Here is an 11,484-nt window from a genome sequence, read left to right as displayed (position 1 = left end):
TTATTTTTAACCGCATCGATTCTTTTTTTAGTTAATATTCTTTTTTAACATCAACTTCTGGCCAGAACGATGTTACACATTTTGTGCATTCTTTCTTTGCACGTAGCAAGACACGGAGGTTCGACCGCTAGTCTTTTTTCCATATTCACGGGCATGTGACATCCCACATGACCGGAACTTTCTCTAAATAGTAGACGCTACCGACTATCATCGTACCAGCTCGTACGAAGGAGAGGATTTGAGTGGAACCGATACGTCTTTTCACTAAGGTTAGTAGGTTAGACGAGCCCAGCTACCTTTGAAGTCTCACAATTACATCTGTTCGTGTTTGCTAAGAGCCGTGTCTCTAAGAAACGTTTTTGTCTTTCATCGTTTATTACAGATCTCACTACAAACTGGAGACCCCAGTCATGTGAGTGACACTCGTACTTCACCACCAGTTTTTTCACCGTGCATGCTCACTTCACACCTATCCTTTGATTACCCACTGCACGAACACTTGGTCTTATAAATACAATTTTTTAGGCTACACCCACACGTAGATTGCTTTTGATGTATGTTATATGATCTATCTTAACAGTAACAACACTTCATTATATTTCACAGTGTCATTTTCCCTGATGAAGGGCATGTTGTTAAATGCCCGAAATGCATTGGATGCTCCATAATGACAATGTCTGAATTATAAAACATGTTAATAATCATGTAAAGGACAACAACATATCTTCAACCGAAAGTACTGAAATTAAATGAAATAAAAACCTAATGAACAATTGGATCAATTGAGTGAAAGTCTTCTTATACCTGGGAGACAACCCAATGAGTGCCTGTGAAGGGATGACTCTAGAGTACTTCTAGACTCACTTCTTAATGTTAATTGCTTGACGTCGTTGGACACTCGACGCCACCTTCCGGTGCACCAACTAATTTGATTAACTAGAACTAAAGAGACAACAATCAGCAGTGCATTTATCCAATTATAATCAATTTATCTGGCATAGACCGCCAGCAGGATGCCGGACAGCATAAGGCCCAGTAGCCGGAGAGGCATCCTGACCAAAACCCGGGATAGAGGCAGACGGATTGGAATCATAGACCGAATATACCGGACTCTCTTTTCAGGAGGATAGACCAGAAACTGCGCTGTGTCCAGAACCGCTCCGACGAAGAGGAGCTTCTGAGATGGAGTCAGGTGTGACTTCGGCACGTTGATGAAGAACCTCAGCGAGTACAGGAGGTTGGCCAAAGTCTGAAGGTGGGAGACGACTGACTGGGGCAAGTCCGCCTTCAACAGCCAGTCGTCAAGATAGGGGAAGACTGGAGCCCCTGATGTGCGCAGGGGAGCTGCGACCATCACCATCACTTTCATGAACACCCGAGGGGCGCTGGTAAGGCCAAAGGGGAAGACAGTAAACTGAAAATACTTGTGGCGTACCGTGAACTGTAGGTAACGCCGGTGGGCCGGCAGGACGGGAAAATAGGCATCCTGCAAGTCTAACGCTACCATCCAGCGTCCAGGGTCGAGGGCAGACTGGAACTGAGCTAACGTCAACATTTTGAACTTCTACTTCCATAGGAAGCTGCTGACGTTCCTGAGATCCAAGATAAGACGCAGGCCTATGTCCTTCTTGGGCACCAGAAAGTAGTGGGAGTAGCAATCACAACCTACTTTTGGGGCAGGTACTCGCTTGATGGCTTCCTTGGCCAAGAGAGCAATAACTTCCTGTTGGAGACGGGCCAGATGATTTTCTGGCATGCGATGGTACTGAGGTGGCATGGCTTAAGGGGGGGCCATTGGTAGTCTCAAAGGGTAGGGATTATCAGCCATCAAAGGGCATGTCCATAAGGGTAGCTTGGATATCTCCAGAAAAGTCCATCTCAGCCAGGCGTAGTGTCGAAGGGCTCCCGACGTGGAAATCGTCCTGCCTAGCGAGTCGGCGGAATCCAGTCTGTGAGAAGTTGGCCTGATATATGATGCTCACTAGTTCTAGTGATCACCTTGTATCAGTCCAAACAACCCTTATGGTGATTGGTTGTAAATCAATCTTATAGACCAGCTATCCTACTGGTAGCATGGACAAAGCAGTCTTAGGCTAAACTCTTTTGGCATGTGAAGCCAGCTGTTTTACCACATATAACCCCTGGAATACCAAATGAAAGGACACCACACAGGTAGTTATGAAAATAAACAATATATTTATTAACTAACAAACACCTCTGAACTCTTTATGAGGTCAGAGGGCTAAGCACATGACAAGACTCAAGAAAAATACGTTAAGTTGCACGAGGTACAATGCTGCCCTAGGGGCGCAACAAACCATATACTAAACAAGTGGTATAAGGAAGTTGATAGAAGGAATGAAGCTGTCCAGAGGCTGTAGGATCGCTGGGACTACACTATCCTAACTTTAGGTAAGTATTAGGAGGCCCACAGAACGGGTGTGCAGAGTGTGAACTCACACGCGAGATGCGTAACAAAGTCAATGGACAGTACAGTTTACGAAAAAGGTGAGTACGGACAATCCCGACTAGATACGACTAAAACGACTGTGAATCTGGACACTAGGAGAGTCAATCTACCCTTGAGCACCGAAATGCTCTGGTTACCTCACCCACAGGCTGCGGGTGCATAGGTGCGAAGTCGTGTCGGGTTTCTGCGTGGAAGTCTATGGAGCCTGAAAGAAAAGATGCTGCAGGTGACCAGGAGTAAGATGTCCAGTGTGATCTAAGGATGGATCAAGGAAGCTGAAGACCTGAAAGCAGAGGGGACAATGTTCAAAGTCACTAGCCAGTGACTGGAGTGGAACCAGGAAGGAACCAGATGCTGTCGTCGCGATCAGGTGAAGAGTGGACGCTTGACTCTGCAGCCACGTGGACCAAGAGGTGTTTTCGACGACCAGGATGGAGGCACGAGCTGCCCCACGCAGGCTCTCGCTGTCAGAGGAGTTGGTTCTGGATTCAGCGTCAACAGGCCTTGGCAAAGCCTACCCACGCAGTGAGTGGAAAAGGAGTCTGGTGCGGACCAGGAGGGTCCGGGGTACTTCTCTTTTGGAAGGATGCAAGGGCCAGTCTGGAGCAACCAGACCAGCAGTATTGATGTCGTGGATCATCGTCTAGGAGGCCACTAGCCAGCCGGCAAGTGACCAGACAACGCGTCGAGCAGCAATCAAGCAAAAGGGCCCCACGCAGATCTCGTGGATGCTGGAGGGCTGGTCTTCTGTGCAGGTGCTGGTCCGGGCTGGGACTTTTCAATCCCCAAAGCACTTCGTCGAAGATACCTCAGAAGTTGTGCTGGAAGCGAAGTGCAGTTTCTTCAAGATGGCCGGTCCCACGTGTCTCGTCGCACCTACGGATCTCAGCTGTGTTGCAGATGTAGGTTGAGGTCGGAGAGGTCTGGAAGTCCGGGTCTCGTCGGGCTCTGAAGTCTGGATCCACTCGGGAAGACGACAAAGTGAACCGCTGGAACGCTTGATGGTGCCTGCTTTTGCAGGGTGGACACTCCTTGCCCACAAGGGAGATTTCTTAAGTCTTCTGTGGACAGAACATCAAAGTCCAGAGTTTCTTCTTGTAAAGTTGTTCAGGAATAATCTAATTTGGAATGGGACAAGCTCCTACCTTTATTCTCCTATAGGGGGCTGTACTATGACTAGGTCACTCCTATGGGTGGGACCAGGAAGGGGGTGGTTACACCCCCTATCCTTTGTCCGGTTTCGCGCCAGAGCTGGGGCTGGAGTGCCCCAGCAACTGGTTTGAACCGGTGTATACAAAGGGCACCTTGTGTGCCCCAGGCATCTCTCATTCCTTTCAGGCCTGTCCTACCTAATACACAAAATCCTGTCTGGGGTGGTGCTAGCACCTCCCAAGGCAGGAAACCCTTTGTCCAGGACTCCCTCGCTGGAAGGACTCCCAGCAGCAGGAGGTCAGACTTGTGTCTGTGGTGGCAGCATCCATTTTGTGATGCTGAGGCTAGAGTTAACTTTAACCGGGGTTCACAGTTACATACATGTCATGTCCCTCTAGAAGGGTGGAATTATACCCCCGTCGGCAGAATTGACGAGGTGGTAGTATTCCAATTCGTATGACACCTTACCAGACATGTTTTGATAATGCTATGCCAAAGTTAGCAATAACCGCAAGGATTATAATGCACTTAAGAGTATATGGTATAGCGTTATCATGGAAACAGCTAAAGGACTTGGTTCCGAAAGCTGCAGACAGGCTCAGCTCATGCCAGAGCACTATCTCACATATTTCCAAGCACTCTGCCTCCAGGAGTGTAAAGGCCTGCCATAGGAGTGACTTATAGGAGGATATGTGTCCATTTTAGGTTTTGATATAGGTATACTATATCTAAAGCAACAGGTGATTACACCACCTTGCCCCAGCTGATTGATCAGCCAGTTGTGTCAGATTTGGATGGCCAACCAGGGGTGGCATAATACATGCTGCAGCCCGTGGTAGGCCTTGGGATCACTTATGCCCTGGGTACCTATGGTAAACTGTACAAGGACTTACGAGAGTGACCCAATACCAATTGGTAAATGCACCTAAAGTACATGGATGTCAATTTAGAGAGAGAACAGCTAGGCTGTGGGTCTGATTAGCAGGCCCACAGCCAGGGAAAGTCGTAAACCAGTGAAGCAAAAAGCAAACATCTGGGGTGACCATAGGATTGCAGGCCCTACTCTCCTACACAGTCCACAGCGAATGGTAAACTTTGCTGCATCTCTCCCCTCTGCATCTGCACGGGGAACTCCGACCCGGGCCTCCTCCGGGAACTGGGGCAGCACTTGCGCCACTGTATCCCACACAGAGTGGTGTAATGGCCCAACAGACATGCAATGTACGTTCCACCAAGCCCTCAGTGGTGGGGTGTTGGGAGAGGAAAGTGGGGTCGCCCGGAGCCGGGTGGTGGCGTCGGGCAATCATCCTAACCACAGGAGCCCCTGTGTTGGGTCTGGACCAGGTGCCCAAAAGGATGTCAGTGAGGGCTTCATTAAACGGTAGCAGGGGCTCCGAAGAGATCGCTGCCGGTTGAAGCACCTCTGTCAGGAGGTTAGTCCTAACTGCCACCGTAAGTAGCTCGAGTTTGAGAGCCTCTGCCACCCAATGCAACACCATGGCGTAAGATGATGGCCTCTGCTGTAGCCAGGGTAGGAGGCGACAACATGCCAAGATCTGGTGAGGTATCCAGACCACTGGCTTTCCCCAGTTCCTCTCCCCAGTCCGGTTCGTAACCTAGCTGGTTAGTCAAGAGGGTCTCCAGATCCCTCCCAGTCCTCCTCACCCTCCTCTGACTGACTATCTGGTCTCAAAGAGCCAGGGTAGAACAGGAGCACAACAGTACCAGTCGGCGCCAGATCTGGCGTTGGTAGACACCGGCTGGGGACACAACTGGCATCAGTCGTGGACGTGGTGCAGCAATCGGCGCCAGAGGTGTAATCCGGTTGACCGGCGCAAATCCAGATCCAGGCCTGGATCTAAGGGGGACCTGCGGTGCCGAGGCCAAAGCCGTTGGCTTTGAAGGCCCAGAGCCCCCCAGCCGAGTCCACGGGGCCCGAAGGCGCGCCGGCAGGGTCGGGCTGCCCAAAGATGGCATGCATTGCTTCGTAAAATGTACAAAGCTGGGCAGGGGTCATGGGAAGGGAGGGAAACTCAGTCAACAATTGGGGCTCCGCACGTGGAGCTGCAGGAGTGGCACCACCCGCATCCCCCAGTTGCATCGGCCGACTGAAGGGGAGAAGTCTAAGAACGACTACTTTGAAGAAGACTGGTGGTGGTGTGGGCTCTGCGACCAGGACATCGGACGGCGTGGAGCAGACTGCCAGGCCTCGAGAAGCATTCGGGACCGCTCCCACAAATACTTCCAATTCATGGTCCGGCAGTTGGAGCACGACTTGGGATTGTGGTTGCACTAAGGGCAAAACAGCCACACGGTGCGGATCAGTCACAGACATCAGTCGGCTGCAGGAGCCGCAAGCCTTGAAACCGGGCATTCCTGACTTGCACCAGGAATCGAAGACTCAAAATCGGCGTTGACAAAATTCAGCAAAAAAGTCAGTCAAAAAGTGACTGACGGTACCGCTCTCTCCGGATCTGCGCTGGCTGGCACGTAAAAAGAAAGAAATAATGTCAGCATGCGAGGGCGGCGTCTAAGTAGCTACCACGACGTCATCCCGGTGAACACAATGCCGACGACTAATGTCAAGCCGACCAACACCACCTTTCGACGCGAAGGGGTACTGCTAACGAAAAACTTTCCGGATCCAGTCTGACGCCTGGGGGTAATTCTAAGGTAAGGAATCTATAACTGTTACTTTCAGATATGTGTCTTCAAAGTTGTATATGAATTTTAAAATACAGTTTCGTTTATGGGAGCCTGAAGTTGCTGCACAATGGTTTTTAAAGCCATACTATAAATGGTAGAGAAGAAAATGTGAAAACGGTTGGCAGGGTTCTTGTTGAACGGTTGCTGCACATTAGGACTCACATTTTACAGTCTTCGGTTGTACATCTTAGGTTGCTATTTAAATTTTATTTTTTTAGTCTTGAATGAAATCCCTTTAGTTTGTTCGTAACAGCTAAAACTGCAATACATTGGTTTTGCTGGCTGATAAGGGTGCTCTGGTACCTCACCTCCAGCTTCTGACATTTTCCCACCTGCTGGTGGTTCATTTAAGCAGAGCAGTGTGGGCGGCAAAATGTCCAAACTGAGTAAGGAGCAGGAGCTCTGCACACCTTAGACTTCACCAACTGAAATCAGTCATCCAGCCATTTCGGCTTTAGTTCAAGAGCTCAGTGGGATGAGCATTGCCCCAAAAGCAGATGCTCACTGGCTATCAAAATATCATCAAAAATGTTGGGTATGCAGGCCACAGTCAGGGACTCACTCATACTCACCTCTAAGCTGCCATCCAGCATCAGAAACCCTCTTCAAATGAGTTGCCCTAGGGTTTTACAGATCACCAATACTGGTGCCAACGAGGAAGTCTCACCAGTGATAGAGGATGTCTATTAGGTTAGCCATTAGTACTGAGATGCATGCCTTCAGGTCCTCGTATCTATTTTCTGGCATAGTGTTAAGGCATGATGCCACGCCTCACTATTAAAGATTTTCATCCGAATTAGAACCCTGTGTGGAAAACACACATTTTTGTTCGATGGGTGAGAGCCAATAGCCTTTTGGGTGTAGGCGGTCAGGCATTAACCAGTGTTAATTGCTCTTCCCATGGATTATGTTTCACCATCATTAGTTTAGGGCCGTAACTACGTAGCAGCCAATTAACATGGATACAGCTCTATTAAAAGGGAGAAGTGTGAGCATAGGGTACTAATGCTGTAAAGCAAGGTGCCATGAACCTGATCTCATGCTAGCCACCTTCCCAAACAATACAGGGATTTGTAAATAACAGAGGAGAAGCCAATTAAATCATCTCGGCTGATCAGGCTGATAGCACAGAAGTATGAATGTGTGTTCTGCAAAGCAGAATTACTACCAGATAGATGAATAAATAACCTCCAAAAATATGAATGCATATTACATACTGATTTACAATGTTCACGATACCATGCACACAAAAGAAAATGTACTGCAAGACAAAGGCAAGTGGAGAAAATATATTTTTACAGTAAGAAAACATTTCTCGAACAGTTACAAGAAAATGTTACCAGAATGTACATATTTGACAATGCAGAAGCAAATGCGCTGTTTTCTGTCAAACCTTATGCTTCACATAGCACAACCGTTATGTATATTTACATCTATAAACTCTCATAATATTTAAAGTAATTTGATCTCTTTAAATAATAAAGGAATTATTTCTAAATAGATTTAGTCTATCTACATGTGTCCTTTGGATTCCCTATGAATACTCCTCATGAGAAACCAAAACGACCGCTATAAATTGTCTTCTACCTAACAAAAATGCAGGCAGGTACTATTTATTAAGGTGCCTAGCATAACGCGCAGAGCAACCCATAAAATGAGTGCATGCACTAACGTCCATTAGATTAGTAAATACATCTTTAACAATGCACTATCGTCCATTATATCAGTAAAGTATCTTCTACAGTTGATATGGGCACCTCATCTCGGTAGCTCACTTGCACTTTTCATACATACAAAGGCACTCCTTACCTCTGAAGTTACACAACCCTGGTACAGCAAAACGTCTCAGATGTAGTTCCTAATTTGCTCAGTACCTTTGTCTAGTACAGTGATGTAATCTTGCTAAGGGACTGACGTGTAACCCTTTCTTCTTTAAAGTGTACTCCATATTTACAGAACTGGTTGCAATCACATTTCAAATGAAACCCTTTTTTCAGAAAGTATTACACTTCTATGCTTAAAATCCCATTTTCCTAGTGCCTACTCAATTTCTGTGCTCTCAGTCACCCTACACTACAGTGAAAAGGTCTTGAACCCGAGTGGTATCTTTAAACCCAGCTACTGCTAGATAAAGTGAGTTAGTGAACTAATCTTTCCATTGATGAAAAACGTCTACACAAGCATGAATTACATCCAAGTGAGGTAGTAGTGCCATTTCCAATACAGCCGGTATAAAACAAAGAAACGAAAATGTTCCAACCATGGTGCACTTCTCACTCGAAGGGGAACGGTGCTTATAAAAAAAAAAAATCTTTGACACATTCTAAAATAATGCACCACCTTCTGATCCTATTTAGGAAGGTTTTCACGACAGGCAATAAAATATCAAACCGCCTGTGAAAAATTAGGCAACCATTGTTGGCTAACATCAAAATGCACGAATTACAAAGGGTGGCTGAACACAGTCCATCTTCAGTAACTTAAAACGGATGAAGTAAGATTAACAGTGTGCCAAATCATGAAGCGAAAACTGGAGAAAGAAAAAGCATCGTATTCTTCTTAACAGTGGCCTATACTATGGAAATGTATTATTTTTTGCTGATTAGGTAAATTTTCCCCATGTCCATTTGGCCACGAAAGCATAAAATGGTCAAAGAGTACAATGCTGAAAAAGTACGCACCATCTTAGTTTCTTGTATGAATTAAGAGAATTGTAGATGGACACCCCATAATCCCGCAAACATCCCTACTGGATGCAGATGCCCTCTTATTTTTTAGCTTTTTTTTTTAAAGTTACAATGATGCTCCACAGTGAAAATCCAGTTTCATATTGAAGTAGTTCATTTTAGTCAGTCAAATATACGAATGTTGTTTGCTGGCCGTTGTAGCAGTGAATTCTTACCCAAAGACTTGCTTGCCTAACAGTAAAGCAGTTATTGCACATGTGACCATTTCAATGATACTTCAACAACACACTACCCACTTTTTTTTAAGCTGGCAACAGAAAACACTTAATCTGAAAAGAAAAGTTGATTTGTGCGAGTATCTAATTACTTCAGGGGACAGAAGGTTGGGGAGAAAAATATTTGAATTTTTTTCTCTGTTCTCGGATTTCTTCCTTTGTTTTGTTGATGCCGTTGAAAATTTGTTGAAAGAGAGCTTTGTATTCGGGTTGTGTGCTGAAGGGTGACCCAACTAGCACCGCTTTTGACTCGTGACTGCTCGTTGTAAGGTCATCGGGTTGGGGGGTGCCCGCAATGCTGTCTTTGGTAGTCCACCTGGAAGTCTGCACAGCTTTGTGGCTTAAGGAATCTTCACAGATGTGACGCCTTTGAAGGAGCTCCTCATATTTAACCTTGAGCGCACTATACTGAGCATCCACTTCATTGAGCAGTGATATTCCCCTCTGCTTCACAGCCTCAGCTCTCCTAGCACAAGTCTCTTCATGATCATTCACAATTTCTTCTGCTGTGATGCTGCCAATAAACTGCTCACTTCTTTTTATATTCTCTTTATCTTGCTCGGTTATACCCAACTCCTCTGAAGGCAATAGGTTGTCCTCATTTTCTGAAGGTTCCCTAAATGAAACAAAGGATTCGGGAACCATTTCCTCGATGGCACTTATGAACATGTTCTCCGATTTGCAGATCTGCCTCATTTCTGCCACTTCGGATTCAAGCTCCCTTGCTCGAGCTCTGTATAATTCAGAGTCACAAAGCCTTTGCTCAAGTTCAGAGTTTTCTCCAATCATGAGATTGTACTCCTCTTCAATAGTTTCCCTCTTTTTTCTTTCCAGGCCCAGTTGAGTCTTCAACTGCTTTAACGTCTTTTTCAGGTTATCATTTTCATCTTCCAAAGGGCTTGGCTGACTTGGAAGTGAAGTAATTTTTTCTGCAAATACATGATCGTAAACAAAATACCTACGGAAATAAAGAAACCGCATGTGAATATTGTGATTATATGTGTACCATTTGTTTAAAACGAGTAAATAAAATGCTGTTCAAAGTAGAAAAAACGTTTTTTACCATTATCAAATAAAAATCTATACTTGTTAACATTTTTTTCTGTCAGGTACTATCACAATAAAGACAATTTACTCTTTGTCCCTAGAGCACTTTAGACTGAATTCTAGTTAGGTATGCAACAATATTGACTCAAAAAAACGAAAGACGTTTTACTAGGGTAAACCCAAATCTCTTGGAGTTCATCATTACCAACCCTTGGGTGAATGACAAGGTGACAAACCTATGCATACAACTTTAGCAGTAAGATGACCATGTACCACACATAACACATTACCAATGCCCTTTCAGTCTGGCACTGTTGCCGAGATCACTTTAGACCTGAAACGGAGAGTGGAGGAGGAGCTTTGGCAATGTAGGCCAACTTATGAATTATATGTGTAGATCCGCTATGCACGCCACGTTTCTTCCACATCTCTCCACTTGGTGGGAACACAGCATTTGCCACAGTGGGTAACACAGGCCAATGCCAGGTTTCTAACCAAACAGATTATAAACAACAACTTAACCAAAGTAGACATCTACTCTAGATTTCCCTTTCAGGCACTGATTGGGTTTAGCACCTACCAGTGCTGGAGAGGGCCAGGACAGACAAGGCACTCCAAGAGAGTAGAGCTCGGAACTAATGTTGGTGTTCAGGTGCAGCAGAAGATTGTTGTGGAAATGGGGCAAAATGAGGCAGTACCCCGGTTTTCACACAGCTCACATTATTCCCTTGCAGCCCACCCATCCACTGCAGCTGTTACAGCTCTGCTTGTACCCAGCTCGACCTGCCCTAGGATATTTCGAATAGATGTGGTCTGCCCTTTTGTCCATAAATGGACAAAAGGGCAGACCACATCTATTCGCAATATATCATAATTGCGAGTTGACCTAATCATATGAACCAGCATTTGTGATATAATGGAAGCACAAATGGGTCTTCATTAACGCCCATGTCCACATATATATGCACACAGTAATTCTATGGCAAACTGAACAGGATAAAAACACCACATCTGCTGCGGTACAAACGTGTACAGATAGTTCTAATGTAGCTCTTCTACTTTCATCTCCCTTCCAGTAATATCTTTCTAACAAAGGCCACCCCTTCAATGCAGTCAATATATTGTGGGCTTATTGCACCAAGCCCTT

At 45.8% G+C, this 11,484-nt stretch overlaps 1 protein-coding gene across 1 annotated transcript in view; it reads right to left on the bottom strand.

Annotated features, from left to right (window-relative positions):
• Positions 1 to 7,602: 7,602 nt before the first annotated feature.
• The window catches only part of CDR2 (cerebellar degeneration related protein 2), a 136,774-nt gene continuing 132,892 nt past the window's right edge, over positions 7,603 to 11,484 (bottom strand). Inside the window, exon 5 of the mRNA XM_086940763.1 lies at positions 7,603 to 10,248. Within this exon, the coding sequence (XP_086796889.1) occupies positions 9,384 to 10,248 (865 nt within the window). The 3' untranslated portion in view covers positions 7,603 to 9,383. The remainder of the gene's footprint in view (positions 10,249 to 11,484) is intronic.

This window comes from Lissotriton vulgaris, chromosome 10, assembly GCF_964263255.1.
Source record: "Lissotriton vulgaris chromosome 10, aLisVul1.2, whole genome shotgun sequence".
NCBI classification, from domain to species: domain Eukaryota; kingdom Metazoa; phylum Chordata; class Amphibia; order Caudata; family Salamandridae; genus Lissotriton; species Lissotriton vulgaris.
The sequence above is the reverse complement of the archived record's forward strand: the minus strand, read 5'-3'. Positions and strand labels throughout refer to the sequence as shown.